This window comes from Loxodonta africana, chromosome 3 (genome assembly GCF_030014295.1).
Source record: "Loxodonta africana isolate mLoxAfr1 chromosome 3, mLoxAfr1.hap2, whole genome shotgun sequence".
Lineage (NCBI taxonomy): Eukaryota > Metazoa > Chordata > Mammalia > Proboscidea > Elephantidae > Loxodonta > Loxodonta africana.
The window spans coordinates 13,636,847-13,655,917 of NC_087344.1; the positions used below are offsets into that span (position 1 = coordinate 13,636,847).

The window sequence follows — 19,071 nt, forward strand, 5'->3', positions numbered from 1 at the left end:
AAGGTCCTTCTCATCAATCTTCTCTTGGAGTAGGAGCTTATTGGCACAGTAACCCTGGGTCCAAAGGATGCCCTCTGCTCCTGAGGCTGCTTTCTTGGTGGTATGAAATCCCCATGTCTCTCTGCTGATTTCTCTCTTTTATATCTCAAAAGAGATTGGCTTAAAACACTATCTAATCTTGTAGAACTCATCAATATAACTGCCACTAATGCATCGCCTTACATCATAATGATAGGATTTACAACACATAGGGAAATCACTTCAGATGACAAAATGATAGACAATCATACAATACTGGGAATCATGACCTGGACAATTTGACAGACATTTTGGTGGGACACAATTCAATACATGACAACAATTAAGGGAAAAATATCTCTAAAGGCTCCTCAGGGGCAATAATGACTTGTGAAATGCTGGCCCAGAAGTCTGGAGGGAGGGGAGTATTTGGTGAGAAGTGACTCCCAGACAGGTCCCTGCGTGGTGCAAAAGGTTTTGGCTGGACTACTAACCTAAAGGTTGGTAGTTAGAACCCTCCCAGCATACCATGGAAGAAAGGCCTAGCAATCTGCTTCTGTAAAAGATGACAGCCAAGAAAACTCTATGGAGCAGTTCTACTCTAACAAACACATGGGGTCGCCATGAGTCAAAATCTACTCATGGCAAATGTTTTGGTTTAACTCTCAGAAGACCCCCATGCATCTATCAGTTGATCATACTGTGGAGGCTTGCCTGTTGCTGTGATACTAGAAGTTATGCCACTGGTATTCAAATAAACCAGCATAGTCACCTATGGATGACAGGTTTCAGCTGAGCTTCCAGATTAAGACAGACTAGGAAGAAGTACCTGGAGGTCCACTTCTGGGAAGAATTAGCCAGTGAAAATCTTATGAATAGCAGTGCAACATTGATAAAGGTTCAAAACATGAGCCCTTGATGTTGGAAGGCACTCACTCAAAATACGACTGGGGAGAGCTGCCTCCTCAAAGTAGAGTTGATCTTAATGATGTGGATGGAGTCAAGCTTTCAGGACCTTCTATTGTTGATGTGGGAGGACTCAAAAGGAGAAGGAAGAGCTGCAAACATCCATTAATAACCAGAACGTGGAATGTATGAAGTACGAATTTAGGAAAATTGGAAATGGTCAAAAATGAAATGGAGAGCATAAATGTCAACATCTTAGGCATTAGTGAGCTGAAATGGACTGGTACTGGCCACTTTGAATTGGATAATCTTATGGTATGCTATGGCGGGAATGACAAATTGGAGAGGAATCCTTGCATTCATTGTCAAAAAGAACATTTCAATATCTATCCTGAAGAACAATGCTGTCAGCGATAGGATAATATCCATATGCCTACACGGAACACAGGTGAATGCAAGTATTATTCAAATTTATGCACCAACCACAAAGGCCAAAGATGAAGAAATTGAAGATTTTTACCAACTTCTGCAGTCTGAAATTCATCAAACATGCAATCAGGATACATTGGTAATTACTGGTGATTGGAATGCAAAAGTTGGAAACAAAGAAGGATCGGTAATTGGAAAATATGGCCTTGGTGATAGAAACAACTGCGGAGATCACATGATAGAATTTTGGAAGACCAGTGACTTCCTCATGCAAATATCTTTTTTCACCAGCATAAATGGCGACTACACATGTCAATCTCACCAGATGGAATACACAGGAATTAAATCGATTACATCTCTGGAAACAGATGATGGAAAATCTCAATATCATCAGTCAGAACAAGGCCAGGGACCGACTGCGGATCAGACCATCAATTGCTTATATTCAAGTTCAAGTTGAAACTGAAGAAAACTGGAGCAAGTCCATGAGAGTCAAAATATGACTTGAATATATCCCACCTGAATTTAGAGACGGTCCCAAGAGTAGATTTGAGATGTCGAACACTAATAACTAAAGACCAGAGGAATTAAGGAATGACATCAAGGACATCATACATGAAGAAAACAAGCAGTCACTAAAAAAATAGGAAAGAAAAACCATAATGGACATCAGAAGAGACTCTGAAACCTGATCGGCATTTCTCAAGCTGAAAAACTGAAGAAAAGATTCAAGCTTCGAGTTGGAATATTGAAGGATTCTACTGGGAAAATATTAAATGACGCTGGAAGCCAGTAATTATCAATGCAACTTCATTGCATGTTTGATCAATTTCAAACTGTGGAAGTTGGTAAAAACCTTCAATTCCTTTTTCTTTGATCTTAGTGGTTGGCAGGTAAATTTGAATAATAGTCATATTATTATTAACTCATATTAACTCGTCTTCCTTGTAAGCCTATGGTTATTATCCTATCACTGACAGTATTGTACTTTAGGATAGATCTTGAAATGTTTTTAAAAATGAACACGATCCCATTCCTCTTCAATTTGTTATTCCTGGCATAGTAGACCATATGATTGTCTAATTCAAAATGGCCAATATCACTCCACTTCAGCTCAAAAACCAAAAAAAAAGAACAAAACCCGTTGCCATCGAGTTGATTCTGACTCATGGCGAACCTATAGGACAAAGTAGAACTGCCCTGTATGGTTTCCCAGGAGTGCCTGGTGGATTCAAACTGCCGACCTTTTGGTTAGCAGCCGTAGCTCTTAACCACTATGCTACCAGGGTTTCCCACTTCAGCTCACTAATACCGAAAATATCGATGTTTATGTGTTTCATTTCACTTTTGATGATTTAGTATTTTCCTAGATTCATGCTTTGTACATTCCACCTTCTGGTTACTAATGGATCTCTGCAGCTGTTTCTTCTCATTTTGAGTCATGCCACACCAGCAAATGAAGGTCCCCAAAACTTGTTAAAATGCAAATTCTGATTTGGCAAGTCTGGGTGCGTCTAGGATACTGCATTCTTAAGAAATTCCCAGGTGATTCTGATCCTGCTGGTCCAAAGATCACACTTTGAATAATCAGACTAGAGAGCGTACAATTTTGGGTCTGTGTTTAGTTTTCCAGATAGAAGTGGCAGCAAAGGAAACAGTGGAAGTGTTTAGAATTCCACAACTGAAGAAAAGTAGACTAAAGCAATACTTTATTAATTCCTCTACTTCCAATGAAAGGCAACATTTCTGTGTTATAGGTTTGCTGATAATTGAATGGTGCTTTTGCCTCTGTCCTGGTAGGTATTTCATCCACATGGAATCAGCAAATCAAACACATGTTTCAAAATTTCTTCTTCTGGGATTTTCAGTGAAGTTAGAGATTCAGCTCATTCTCTTTGGGCTGTTCCTATCCATTTATCTGGTCACCTTCACTGGGAACTTACTGATCATCCTGGCCATCAGTGCTGACTCCCAACTCCACACACCTATGTACTTCTTCCTCTCCAACTTGTCCTTTGCTGACATCTGTTTCACCTCTACCACTATACCAAAGATGCTGGTGAATATCAAGATGCAGAGCAAATCCATCCTCTATGAAGGCTGCCTCACCCAGATTTTTTTTTTCATTGTTTTTGGATGCCTGGACAATTTACTCCTGACTGTGATGGCCTATGACCGCTTCGTGGCAATCTGTCACCCCCTGAACTACACAGTCATCATGAACCCCCGGCTCTGTGGACAGCTGATTCTGGGGTCCTGGTGCCTCAGTGTCATGGGATCCATGCTAGAAATTTTGCCAGTTTTGAAGCTGTCCTTCTGCACATACACAGAAATCCCCCACTTTTTTGTGATCTTCCTGAAGTCCTGAAGCTCACCTGTTCTGACACCCTAATCAATAACATTGTGGTGTATTTGGTGACTGGCTTCCTGGCCTTCATTCCTTTCACTGGAATACTTTTCTCTTATTCTCAGATTGCCTCCTCCATATTGACAATTTCATCAGCCGGAGGGAAGTATAAAGCTTTTTCCACTTGTGGGTCTCACCTCTCTGTTGTCTCCTTATTCTATGGCACAGGCCTTGGGGTCTACCTCAGCTCTGCAGCCACACCGACCTCTAGAACAAGTCTGATGGCTTCGGTGATGTATACCATGATCACACCCATGTTGAATCCCTTCATCTACAGTCTAAGGAACAGGGACGTTAAAGGGGTACTGGGGAGGCTCCTTGGAAGGGCAGCTGCCTCTCAGTGATGGATCTGTTGGAGGACCATCATGAGCAGCAGGGCTAACACCACTGATGACCAGAAATCCTGGCCACTTTCACCCAACAGTTTGACGCTGTGTAGTTTTATATGTTTTATGCAACTCTTTCCTTGGGTCTTCCTTTGGTGTCTTTCCTATGCTCTCTACTGATCATAAAGTTATATATTAGGTGCCCCTTTTCACTTTCTCATAGATTTTAGATGTATCCAAGCAGCAGTTTATCCTCTTTTATTTTTGTTATCACTATAATTTACCAGGTCTTGATTTTCACCATTTTTTAAGACACTTTTTCATCAGTAACACCTTCAAATGCACACTATGGTTGAAGCACTGAACCTGGCCCTTTACCTGTTTTTGTAAATGAAGTTTTATTGGAACACATCCATGCATATCGGTGTATGTGCTGTCTATGGCTGCCTTCCTGTTGCAACAACAAAGCTGTGTCATTGCCGCAGAAAGTACCTGTCCTGCAAAGCCTGACACACATATTTACCATCTGGCTCTTTACTGAAAAGGTTACCAATACTTTGAATTAAAGTATTCCCATCTCTTCTATTCTGAACTTTCTTCCTTAAGCATCTCAGGATAACACCAATATTCTATAGTAGTAACATGAAATTCTACACAAAACTCCTTTCTTGCAATTAATATATGTGATTAGAATTTTTTTTTCTGTATATGTGCTTCAGTAAATCAAACAATAAATGGTACTTTTCCTAATAACCTAAATAGGAATTAGCGTAGAGGCTGGAACTTTGTATTTTTTTATATCTTCATATTCCTTCTACCAACAAAATCTCTGAAACAGAAAAAAAGTGAAATAATTTTTTGAATGAATAAATCTAAATTAGTTTAAATCCTAGCTTCCGTTATGCTGTGTCACGGATTCAAAATCATATCTATAGACTGAGGACTCCAAAATGCCTATCTCCAGATAGGATCATTCCAGATTTATAGATCCTCCATGTGGATGTTTAATAGCTACATCAAGTTCGATATGTCCAAAATCCTAATCTTTGTTTTTGTTATTAGGTCTCATCCAGTCGATTCTGACTCATAGCAACCCTATGTACAACAGAACAAAAAACTGCCCGGTCCTGCACATCTTCACAATTGCTGTTATGCTTGAGCTCATTGTTGCAGCCACTTTGTCAGTGTAGCTCATTTTGGGTCTTCCTCTCTTTCGCTGACCCTTTATTTTATGGAGCACGATGTCCTTCTCCAGGGACTGGTCCCTCGTTGTAGCATGGCCAAAATAATATGAGACAAAGTCTTGACATTTCAGCTCCTAAGGAATTTATAGCATTTGGTTGCCAACACCATGATGTGTCAACATTTTTCCCTTCTCAACCTTGAGTTTCCCATTATCAGCTTTCCTGTCTCCTTCTGCCTTCTATTCCTTGCCCCTGGTCTGGTGTGCCTATCTAGTCTCATTTTGTTTTATCTGCCGGTCTAGTCTTTGGCTGAAGGGAGAACCTCAGGAGTGACTTTAGTATTGAGCTAAAAGGGAGTCTTGGGGCCATACTTCACGCATGTTTTTGATAGACAAAGACTCCATCTCAAATGTTTACAAAATGCCCAGCGAAGAGTACACTGATCAATGGAGCTCAGAAACAGGGAGAAAAGAACACCAGGAGGAAGGGCCCAGGGGAGGGGACACACATATCTAGAACCAAGATGCTCCCAAGGGTAAAACTACTACCAGTCTAGAGTTCCTTTCTATATGAATTCTCTCTCATGGGAACCAAATTGTTCAGAGAATATAGCAGCAATAGAACAATTAATTTAAAGAGGCTTTGTGAGAATTCAACTTCTGAGGCCTCAGAAATGTGAAATATACTATCTACCCCCAAACCTACAGTTTAAATGTCCCAGAAAGGAGGGAGCTCAGCTGTGCCCTTTCAGAGAAAGAATGGTTGAGATCACCACCCTGCCAGTCCTTGGAGCTGAGTTGAACCTCCATCACACAGGGAAGAAAATGTCCTCAGGGAAGGTCTCCTAAGTGTCAGCTACGGGAGACAGGTATGGAGGCAGGCAGAGCTCTCAGACAACAAGTTCTGGTGGTACAAATGGGCATAATACGACAATAGAGTGTCTGTTCAAGTAAAGATTCTATATAAAACTGAAAAGAAAACCTAAAGACTGAAAGAAAAAAATTGGAATCCATATATCAGACAAATGCCTTTTGCTGTTGTTAGGTGCTGTCGAGTCAGTACTCACTCACATTGACCCTATGTACAACAAAATGAAACACTGCATGCTGCTGTACCACCCTCACAATCATTGCTATGTTTGAGCCCGTTGTTGCAGCCACTGTGTCAAGCCATATCATTGAGTGTCTTCCTCTTTTTTGCTGACGCTATATTTTATCAAGCGTGATGTCCTCTTCCAGGGACTGGTCTCTCCTAACACATCCAAAGTACATGAGACGAAGTCTTGCTATCCTTCTAAGGAGAATTCTGACTGTATTTCTTCTAGACAAATTTGTTCATTTATCTGACAGTCTATGGTATATTCAATGTTCTTCACCAATACCATAATTCAAAGGCATCAACCCTTCTTCTGTCTTCCTTATTCATTCATCTCACATACTTTGGACACATTAACAGGAGAGACCAGTTCCTGGAGAAGGACATTATAGTTGGTAAAGTAGATGGTCAACTAAAAAGAGGAAGACCTTCAATGAGATGGATTGACACATTGGCTGCAAGAGTGTGCTCATATATAACAATGATTGTGAGAATGGTGCAGGACCAGGAAGTGTTTTGTTCTGTTATACTGAGAATGGTGCAGGAGCAGGAAGTGTTTTGTTCTGTTATACATAGAGTCACTATGAGTCACAACTGACTCGATGGCATTTAATAATAACAAAATACCAATCAAAAATTTTGTATCCACATTGAGATCTGCTGTTTCCATTACCTGGAAGATTTAGTACAAGAAGAAAGAAAAGTAAAATGTCTCATAAATAACTTTATGTACATGACTTTAGCTATTTCATTAAATTTTATATATTAATAACACATATATTGTCTGTCAGTTCCACTACACTATCAGTTTGTTGCAGTGTGGTGGCTTGTGTGTTGCTGTGACACTGGAAGTTTTGGCATCAGTATTTCAAATGCCAGAGGGACACCCTTGGTGGACAGGTTTCCCCAGAGCCTCCAGACTAAGACAGAATAGGAAGAAGGGCCTGGCAGTCTACTTCTGAAAAAACTGACCAGTGAGAACCTTATGAATAGCAAGAGGACATTGATATAGTGCCTGAAGATGAGTCCCTCAAGTTGGAAGGCATTCAGAATATGACTGGGGAAGAGCTGCTTCCTCAAAGTAGAGTCGACTGTAATGACATGGATGGAATCAAGCTCTGGGACTTCCATTTGCTGATGTAGCACAACCCAAAATGAGAAGAAACAGCTATAAATATCCATTAATAATTGGAACATGGAATGTAAAAAGTATGAATCTAGGAAAATGTAAGTTGTTAAAAATGAAATGGAACACATAAATATCAATACCCTAAGCATTAGAGAGCTGAAATGGCCTGGTATTGGCCATTTTGAATCAGACAATCATATGGTCTACTATTCTGGGAATGGCAGATTGAAGAGGAATGGCATAACCTTCATCGTCAAAAAAAAAAAAAAAATGCAAGATCTATCCTGAAATACAATGCTGCCAGTGATCGAATAAAATTCATGCACCTACAAGTTAGATGAGTTAATACGGCTATTTTTTTCAAATTTATGCACCAACTATTAAGGTCAAAGAAGAAGAAACTGAAGGTTTTTTTTCCAACTTCTGAAGTCTGAAATTGATCAAGCGTGCAATCAAGGTGTATTGATAATTACTGGCAACTGGAATGCAAAAGTTGGAAACAAAGTAGAAGGATTGGTAGTTGGAAAACATGGCCTTGGTGATAGAAATGATGTTGGGGATCCCATGGTAGAATTTTGCAAGACCAACGACTTCTTCATTGCAAATACGTTTTTTCAACAACATAAACAGTGACTATACACTTGGACCTCGCCGGATGGAATACACAGGAATCAAATCGAAGAGGGAAAATCTCAATATCATCAGTCAGAGCAAGGCCAGGGGCCGACTGCAGAACATACCATCAATTACTCATGTGCAAGTTCAAGTTGAAACCAAAGAAAATTAGAACAAGTCCAGGAGAGCCAAAGTACCACCTTGAGTATATCCTACATGAATTCAGAGACCACCTGAAGAATAGATTCTATGTATTGAACACTAATGACTAAAGACCAGACAAGTTGTGGAAGGACATCATACGTGAAGATGCAAGAGGTCATTAAAAAAGACAGGAAAGAAAGAAAAGACCAAGATGGATGTCAGAAGAGACCCTGAAAATTGTTCTTGTATGTCTAGTGCTAAAGCGAAAGGAAGAAATGATGAAGTAAAAGAGCTGAACAGAAGATTTCAAAGGGCACCTTGAGAGGACAAAGTATTATAATAAAATGTGAAAACACCTGGAGCTAGAATACCAAAAGGGAAGAACACGCTCAGTATTTCTCAAGCTGGAAGAACTGAAAAAAAAAAAAAAAAAAATCAAGCCTAGAGTTACAATATTGAAAGATTCTAACTAAGAGCGAAATACTGAATGACACAGGAAACATCAAAAGAAGATGGAAAGAATACACAGGGTCACTGTACCAAAAAGAATTGGTTGACATTCAACCATTTCAGGAGGTAACATATGATCAAGAACTGATGGTACTGAAGGAAGAAGTCCAAGCTGCACCGAAGGCTTTCACATAAAACAAGGCTCCAGGATTTAACAGAGTACTAACTGAAATGTTTCAACAAACAGATGCAGCTCTGAAGTGCACAGTCACCCATGCCAAGAAATTTGGAAGACAGCTACCTGGCCAACTAACTGGAAGAGATCCACATTTGTACCCATTTCAAAGAAAGGTGACCCAACAGAATGCAGAAATTTGCAAACAATATCATTAATATCACACACAAGTAAAATTTCGCTGAAGATTAGTCAAAAGTGATTGCAACAGTACGTCCACAGGGAACTGTCAGAAATTCAAACCAGATTCAGAGAGGAATGTTTAACAAGGAATATAATTGCTGATGTCAGATGGATCCTGGCTGAAAGCAGGGAATATCAGAAAGAGGTTTCCCTGTATTCTACTGACTATGCAAAGGCATTAGATTGTGTGGATCATTACAAATTATAGATAATATGGCAAAGAATGGAAATTCCAGAACACTTAATTGTGCTCATGAGGAACCTGTACTTAAGCCAACAGGCAGTCGTTCCAGCAGAACAAGGGATACTGTGTGATTTAAAGTCAAGAAAGGTGTGTATCAGGGTTTTACCTGTTCACTGTAATTACTCAATCTGTATGTTGAGCAAATAATCCAAGAAGCTGGACTATATGAAGAAGAATGGGGCATCAGGATTGGAGGAAGACTAATTAACCTGCGATATGTGGTTGGTACAACCTTGCTTGCTAAAGGTCAAGAGGACTTGACACTCTTATTTATGAAGATCAAAGATCACAGCCTTCAGTCTGAATCACACCTCAAATTAAAGAAAACAAAAATCTTCACAATTGAACCACTAAGCAACATCCCAATAAATGGAGAAAAGATTGAACTTGTCAATGATTTCATTTTACTTGCAACCATCCACAAGCAATGTTCATGGAGGCAGTAGTCAAGAAATCAAACGATGCATTGCACTGGGTGAATGTGCTGCAAAATATCTCTTTAAAGGCTTAAAAAGCACAGGATAGAAGCATGGGTGGCAAGACTGGCTCATATACTTTGGACATGTTATCAGCAGGGGCCAGTCTCTGGAGGACATCATGCTTGGTCTAGTAGACAGTCAATGAAAAAGAAGAAGACCCTCAAGAAGATGGATTGACGCAGTGGCTACAAAAATGGGCTCAAGCATAACAAGGATTGTGAGGATGATGCAGGAACTGACAGTGTTTTGTTCTGTCGTACATAGGGTTGCTATGAGTTGGAATCAAGTTGACGGCACCTAACAACAATTGATAATAATTGGATATATTCTGTTTAATAAGATATTAAAAATAATTCCATACTTACATTTTGAATTTGTAATCTGGCTACTAAATTTTTTAAAATTACATCTGTGGCTTACATTACATTTGTATTAGACAGGACTGATCTAGAACAAATGTCCACTTTTCATGAACCATATACTTGATATGGGCCTAATATCCAAAATATATATAAAGCTTCTACAAGTTAACAAAAACAAGATAATCTAATAAAAAAATAGGCAAAGGATTGGAACAGACATTTCACCAGTGAGGATACTCAGATGATCACCAAGCACGTGAAAAGCTGCTCAACATCATTAGTCATTAAAGAAGTGCAAATCAAAATCACAAAGAGATATCTCTTCACTCTCACAAGGATGGTTAAGATAAAAAAAAAAAAAAAGAAAACATAAAAATCCATCCACATATGAGCAGCTGATATTTGACAAAGACCCAGTGTCAGTTAATTGGGGAAAAGATAGTCTTTTTAACAAACGGTGCTGGCATAACTGGATAGCCATCTGCAAAAAAATGAAACAGGACCCATACCTCACACCATGCACAAAAACTAACTCCAAGTGGATCAAAGACCTAAACATAAAGTCTAAAACAATAAAAATCATGGAAGAAAAAATAGGGACAACGTTAGGAGCCCTAATACAAAGCATAAACAGAATACAAAACATTACTAAAAATGCCAAAGAGAAACCAGGTAACTGGGAGCTCCTAAAAATCAAACACCGATGCTCATCTAAAGACTTCACCGAAAGAGTGAAAAGACCACCTACAGACTGGGAAAAAAAATTCAGCTACGACATCTCCGACCAGCGCCTGATCTCTAAAAATCTACAAGATTCTGCTAAAATTCAACCACAAAAAGACAAACAACCCAATTAAAAATTGGGGAAAGGATATTAACAGGCACTTCTTTTTTTTCACTAAAGAAGACATTCAGGCGGCTAACAGATACTTGAGGAAATGCTCTCGACCATTAGCCATTAGAGAGATGCAAATTACAACTACAATGAGATTCCATCTCACTCCAACAAGGCTGGCATTAATCCAAAAAACACAAAGTAATAAATGTTAGAGAGACCGTGGACAGATTATACACTGCTGGTGGGAATGTAAAATGGCACAACCACTTTGGAAATCGAATTGGTGTTTCCTTAAAAAGCTAGAAATAGAACTACCATACAACCCTGCAATACCACTACTTGGAATATATCTTAGAGAAATAAAAGCCCTTACATGAACAGATATATGCACACCCATGTTTATTGCAGCACTGTTACAATAGCAAAAAGATGGAATCAACCAAGGTGCCCATCAATGGATGACTGGATAAATAAATTATGGTATATTCACGCAATGGAATACTACTCATCGATAAAGAACAGTGTTGAATCTGTGAAACATTTTATAACATGGAGGAATCTGGAAGGCATTATGCTGAGTGAAATTCGTGAGTTGCAAAAGGACAAATATTGTATAAGACCACTAGTATAAGACCTTGAGAAATAGTTTAAACTGAGAAGAACATATTCCTTTGTGGTTACGAGAGGGGGAGGGAGAGAGGATGGGAGAGGGGCACTTACTAATTAGTAGATAATAACTAGGTGTTTTTTTTTTTAACTAGGTGAAGGGAAGGACAACTCAATACAGGGGAGGTCAGCACAACTGGACTAAACCAAAAGCAAAGAAGTTTCCTGAATAAACTGAAAGCTTTGAAGGTCAGCAAATCCTCTAGTGAATTTTTCATTTTGGTTATTGTACTTTCTACTTCCAAAATTTGTTTGCTTCCTTTTTATAATTCATACCTCTTTATTGATGTTCTCACTTTCTTGTTATTGTTAGTCGCTGACTCCATGTATGTGGTGGAACTACTCCATAGGGTTTTCGAGGTAGTGACCTTTTGAAAGCAGATTGCCAGGACTGTCTCTGAGGTGCCTCTGGGTGGGCTCAAACAGCCAACTTTTCACCTGCTAATTGAGTGCTTAACCTTTTGTGCCACTTAAGGACTCCACTCATTTTATTAAAACATTGTTTTCCTTAGTTCGTTGACTATGTTTTCCTTTAGCTCTTTTTCTCTAGCCCACTGTGAGACTATGGGCTGCCACCCCTAAAAGACTGCCCCCTAACCAGGGAGCAGTTGAGGCATGGGCAAGTAGAAAATCTGACAAAGCTTTCCTATCATTTTAAAGTTACCTTTTCCCTGACTTTGTGTTTGTATCATTGCTGTAAACCTTTGAATGGTTCTGAAGTTCTTACAGAGTTGAACATTATTGGCTTGTTTTTTTTACTTTTTTAAAACAATTTATTATGCTTTAGGTGAAAGTTTACAGCTCAAGTTAATTTCTCATTCAAAATTTATACGCATAGTGTCCTATGACATTGGTTCCAATCCCCACAATGTGACAGCACACTTCGCCTTTCCACCCCAGGTTTGCTGGGCCCGTTCATCCAGTTCCTGTCCCTTTCTGCCTTGTCTTGCCTCACTTGTGTTACTTTTTGTTTTATAGGCCTGTCTAATCTTTGTTTGAAAAGGGGCTTCAGGAGTGGTTTCAGTTCTGAGTTAGCGGTGTCTGGAGGCCATAGTCTTAGGGATTCCTCCAGTCTTTGTAAGACCAGCAAGTCTGGTCTTTTTTTTTGTGAATTTGAATTCTGTTCTACATTTTGCTCTTATTCTACCTGGAGCTCTCTGTCATGATCCCTGTCATAGCATTCGGTGGCAGTAGCCAGGCACAATTGATTTCTTCTGGGTTCAGGTTGGTGGAGTCTCTGGTTCATGTGGTCCTTTAGTCTCTTGGGCCAACTATTTTCCTTGTGTCTTTGGTTTTCTTCATTCTCCTTTTCTCTAGATGGTGTGGGACCAATAGATGTATCTTAGATGGCTGCTTGCAAGCTTTTAAGACCTTGGACACTACACACCAAAGTGGGATGTGTGGTCCCCAGCCTCAGCTGCTCAGTCCCTCAAAGTGTTTGGATGTGTCTAGGAAACGTCTATGCTTTTGCCTTTGTCCACTTGTGCTTACTTCCCCTGTATTGTGTGTTGTCTTTCCCTTCGCCAAAGTTGACACTTCTCTACTGTCTAGTTTGTGATTTTCCCTTCCCGTCCCTCCCCACCTTTGTAACCATCAGAATTTTTTTTTTCTGTGTAAACCTTGAGTTCTTATAATCGTGGTCTCATACAATATTTGTCCTTTTGTGACTGACTTATTTCACTCAACATAGTGCCCTCCAAATTCATCCATGTTGTGAAACATTTCCTGGATTCATCATGGTTCTTTATTGTTGCATAGTATTCCCTTGTGTATATGTACCATAATTTATTTATCCATTCAAGTCTTGATGGGCATTTAGGTTGTTTCCATCTTTTTGCTATTGTGAATAGTGCTGCAGTGAACATAGGAAGGCATATGTCTATTGGTGTGACGACACTCATTTCTCTCAGGTATATTCCTAGGAGTGGGATTGCTGGGTCATATGGTATTTCTATTTCTAGCTTTTTAAGGAAGCATCATATCATTTTCCAAAGTGGTATTAACCGTTTTACATTCCCGCCAGCAATGCGTAAGAGTTCCAGCCTCTTTGCCACCTCCCCAACATTTGTTATTTTGTGTTTTTTGGATTAGTGCCAGTATTGTCAGGGTGAGATGGTATCTCATTGTAGTTTTGATTTGCATTTCTCTAACGGCTAATGACCTTGAGCATTTCCTCATGTGTTTATTGGCCACCTGAATGCCTTCTTTGAAGTGTCTGCTCATATCCTTTGTCCATTTTTTTAATTGGATTGTCTTTTTGTTATTGAGATGTTGAAGTATTTTGTAGATTTTAGAGATGAGACCCTTGTGTTCCTCGTCTTTTCAGCTTCTGCTGCCTGACTCCTTGGCCTCTTGAGCCTTTTTGGCTTGGCCTGGTGTCTACCCTGTTCGGGCAAGTGTTCCAAAGCTCTTTAGCTCTACTGATAATGCCTGAAGGCAGCCACTCCACCAGTAAACATCGGTCTGAAGGCACTCAGCTCTCTTGCTCCCAGAGTCAGCAAGCCTTGCTCCACTGATAAGTGTTCCAAGGCACCCTAATCTGCAAGGAAGCCTCCTGTCCAAAGGCCCTCAGCTCTCTCGCTTCCTGGGTTGGCTCCCCCACAATCTTGCGCCAGTCTCCTGGTTCTGCTGCTGCCATTTCTCTGCCCCTGCTTCTCGCCCTATGCACTATCTCCGTTGTTATAGCTCTCCTCACCTCTTTGTAATCCTTTGCCAGCATTGTCTTTGATGTCCATAATTCCATGAACAGTCTCTTCAAGGCAATCTTGGATTTTGGATTTTCCTATTAGACACCTGAAAACTTTTCCAGCCTCTACCCATTCAGTTTCAAAACTGCTTCCACATTTTAGATATTTGTTAGGGCAGCACCCCACTCTCAGTACCAAATTGTCTGTTTTCTAGTGCTGCTATAAGATAAATTTATTCTCTCACATTCTTTTACCACAACAATGAGGAATAAATTTGTGAAGGGAGCCCCCAGCATCCTTGAAGACTGCTGTGATTGCTATTCTGTGTAACTCAGATTTGACAGTGGGAACTACCTTATCTGGATTAAGACACCTAACTACAATGGGGCTGATTGGACCCCATGGTGGTAGAGGCCAAGTGGCAGCACTCAAATGACAAAGACAAGGTGTGTGTGGTTACTGTAATGGACAACAGAGTGAAAGCAGTAATCAGAGTCATCTGACTTGTATGGACTTATGGTATTGGCTACTTAGTCATGGTGTGCGTAGGATTGAAATAGGTTATCTACTAAATATTTACTTGATTTGTACAAGTGGATGAATTCTAGAGCAGGTGAACAGCATTCTAACTTGAATCACCAGAATAGTGTCATGGCTCCTCAGTCAGTTCCCAGTAGTGAGTTTTCAGACTCAAAATCCCTTGAATTAAGGGAAGACCAGGTCGCCTTGAGAAAGGACCCCATCACACTGCCAAAAATTTGTACTGTTAATCTTTCTCCCAGCCTTTCCCAAAAGGATCCACACTGTTTTACTAGAGTGACTGTTCATCAGACTTTTTGGGGATTACTAGATACTGGCTCTGAACTGACACTAATTCCAGGAGACCCAAAATGTCACTGTAGCCCACAAGTCAGAGTGGCAGCATATGGAGGTCAGGTTGTTAATGGAGTCTTAGCTCATGTACGTCTCACAGTAGGTCCAGTGGGCCCCCGAAACCCATCCTGTTGTGAATTCCCTAGTTCCAGAATGCATAATTGGAATAGGTATACTCAGCAACTGGGAGAACCCCCACATTGGATCCCTGACAAATGTAATTAAGGCTATTATGGTAGGAAACGCCAAGTGGAAGCCATTAGAACTGCCCCTACCTAGGAAATTAGCAAACCAAAAGCAGTACTGTATTCCTGGAAGGATTGCAGAGATTATGCCACCATCACAGACTTAAAGGATGCAGGGGTGGTGATTCTAACCACATCCACATTCAATTTGCCTATTTGGCCTGTGCAAAATACAGATGGATCTTGGAGAATGATAGTGGCTTGTCAAAAACTTAACCAGATGGTGACTGCAATTGCAGCTGCTGTTCCAGATGTGGTTTCATTGCTTGAGCAAGTTAATACATCTTTGGTACTTAGTATGCACCTACTGATTTGGCCAATGTCTTTTTTTCCATACCTCTTTCAAAGGACCACCAAAAGCAGTTTGCCTTCAGCTGGCAAGGCCAAAAGTACACCTTCAGTGTCCTACCTCAGGGCTAAATCAACTGTCCAGCCCTATGTCATAACTTAATTTGTGAAGGGACAGTGCCGATGGCCAAAGTCTAAGTAGAACATAGAACCTTGTGTGACCTCCCTATGAATTTTCAGTTCCCCAAGACTTTCAGCCTCATTCATACTTTCGCACACATTGGGAAAAACGGTACCTTGCTGATCCTGAATGTGTGTGATGTTTTAGGACTCAGTGGTCTTTGAGGATGTAGCTGTGGAATTTACCCAGAAAGAGTGGGCTTTGCTGGATTTTTCTCAGAGGAAACTCTACACAGATGTGATGATGGAAACCTTTAGGAACCTGGACTTAGGTAAGGATGGCTTCATTTTTCTTGTTTACTTATTTCGTGAATAAATATATTGTACTCATCAACCTTCTAGGATTTGGATTGAGGAACTGGAATACATTGGTAAGCATGACAGGCGTTTTCACTGCCCTCATGGGGCTTAGGGAACCCCTGTTGGCATAGTGGTTAAGTGCTATGGCTGCTAATCAAAAGGCTGGCAGTTCAGATCCACCAGGCGCTCCTTGGAAACTCTACGGGGCAGTTCTACTCTGTCCTGTACAGTTGTTATGCGTCAAAATTGACTTGACGGCAATGGGCTTGGTTTTTAATGAGTATGGGACTTAGTAGCTTCCTTATGATAGTAAAAATCTGTGTATTAAACTGACTGTTGTTGTTAAAAGCCTTGAGGCCTCTTTAAGTGTTTTAAGTGTGAGCATTGGCTTCAGGGTTTACTTTGTGCCAAAGAGAAATTTGTGGTTTGGGACCTTCTTAGTGTTTTACCATGTTTATTACAAATTTAATGTGATTATTTTGTGAAAAAATACATTCACACCTGTGTGTCTATAGAGACAGTGGAGACCAGAGTGTTGGTTCAACATCAGAGAAGTGTGCTTGTCTGTCTTCCCTCATGATCTGTCTTTCCCTGTGAGAACCATGTCAACCACACTAATTTTCCTCCCTGAGAAGCAAAGGGAAGATCTTAGAAGAATGGAGATAGGACTTATCCAGAACTGTACTATCAGGGAGCACCAGGAAGGCAAGAATCCTTTGAAGGACCAGTCCTGCTGGGATGAAATTACATTGAAAGAAATCAATTTGAAAAAATCTCTTTTGCTTTGAGGAAGTGGACTTACACATGAACCTGAGCTGACTTTTTTGAGTTTTCATCAACCATCTCATGCCTTGTTTGTTTGTGGGAACAGACCTCCTCCATTTCCTGTTTTAATACTATCTTTATGCACTTGCATTGTTTGGGATACTTTTTAATTTTGCATTCCTAATTACACTCTACTTATCTCACCACTGGGAACCCTGGTGGTGTAGTAGTTAAGAGCTACAGCTGCCAACCAAAAGGTTGGCAGTTTGAATCCACCAGGCGCACCTTGGAAACTCTATGGGGCACTTCTACTCTCTCCTCTAGGGTCACTATGAGTTGGAATCAACTCAACGGCAATGGTTTGGTTCAGTTTTTTGGTATGTCACGATCACTGTGAATTGTCATGGAATTATTTCTTAGTAAATTTCTTAACTGTCTTGACCATTGCCAAAGTCCTGTAACAGTCGGACGCCTCACTTTTTTCTCATGTGTCTGTTCCTCATAAAATTTGCTTACTGTTTTTTTTTTTTGTTGTTTTCATCTGTGAAACTCCACTTAAAATTGTTTGTTTTGAAACAGGATAACAGTGGACAAATGTCCATGAAGAATGATTCCTGGTCCTCCATGTTAGGAGAAATCTGTGAATTCCATGCCATTGAACTTCAACACAACAACCAGGGAAGGTACATGAGGTGAGTTATTATTCACATGACAGTGAACAGTGCCTCAGTGCCTCAGGAGAGTCTTAGGCTGTTGTGATATTTGTGTGTGTGTGTGTGTGTGTAAGAGTAGCTCTAAAGTGGTGTGTTCACATAATTTTCACAACACAGTATTTCCATAAATGTGAATCAGTTATTGAGTATTTGAAACATATTTCACTTGTACCTAATTACTAGAAAGCTCCATTATTTAGAAACACTGTGAGTATAATGGTAGTACCCTCTGTGAGATGATTCAACCTATGCAACACGAGACAACTCAGGGCAAAAAACACATTGTGTATAGTAATTGTGAAATGGTACAACTTTAATTCTAACAACACGCTTCCTATTTTTAACAGAATATATTCAGTAGAGAGCCTCTGTGAAAGTAATGATGGTAAAGTAAATAAAGTTGAAGCAGATAATCAGTGTGGAAAAACTTTCAGCTGGATTGGGAATTTTACTAGCCTCAGAAGAATTGCTGGAGTAAATCGATTGGATCCCTTGAGTGTGGAAAAGCCTTTATGGATCATTTGTCATTTAAAAATCATATCAGATCTCACACTGGATACACACCTTATCAGTGTAAGGAATGTGGAGAAGGCTGCACTTGTCCTTACCTAAAACTTCATGTGAAACTTTGTAAATGTAAGGATTATGGGAAACCTTATAGTTGTTCCTTACCCCTCACTAAACATATGAGAACTCACAGTGGAGAGAGGCCTTATGAGTGTAAGGAGTGTGGGAAGGCCTTTAGTTATCTCTCAAGTCTCACTAGACATACAAGAACTCACAGTAAAGAGAGGCCTTATGAATTTAAGGAATTCCGGAAAGCCTTTTTTCAGTCCTCACACCTCAATGACCATGTTAGAACTCACAGTGGTGAGAAGCCTTATGAATGTAAGGAATGTGAGAAAGCCTTTACTTGTTTCTCATCCTTCCGTAAACATGTTAGAACTTACCATGAAGGTAGGCCTTCTGATGGTAAGGAATGTGGGAAAGCCCTTAGTTCTCACACTTCACTGGTCATATAAGATCTCAGTGGACAGAACCTGTGGCACACTAAATTGCTGTCATATGGCCCTTCTAGCCATGGTTTTGTAACTCGCACAAAATGATTGGGTGGGACTATGCAAATAAGGTGAATGGACCCCTTGTAGCGGATTGGTCAGTTTTGCCATATCAATAGGTTTAAAAAGGAGCTGATCCTATAGAAGGGTAGAGGAACCTCACTACCATCAAGAAGAAAGGCCAGGAACGGAGTGCATCTTGTGAACCTGTGGTCCTTGCACTGGGAACCTTCTAGACTCAGGAGACAGAGG

General features: G+C 40.1%; 1 protein-coding gene across 1 annotated transcript; it reads left to right on the forward strand.

The window, feature by feature from the left end:
- Positions 1-214: 214 nt before the first annotated feature.
- On the forward strand, positions 215-5,087 carry LOC100658272 (olfactory receptor 7C1-like). Its single transcript, XM_023542526.2, is given in 2 exon segments — positions 215-3,692; positions 3,695-5,087. Coding segments are annotated over 2 exon segments (936 nt in total). The 5' UTR covers positions 215-3,166; the 3' UTR covers positions 4,105-5,087.
- Positions 5,088-19,071: the final 13,984 nt, after the last annotated feature.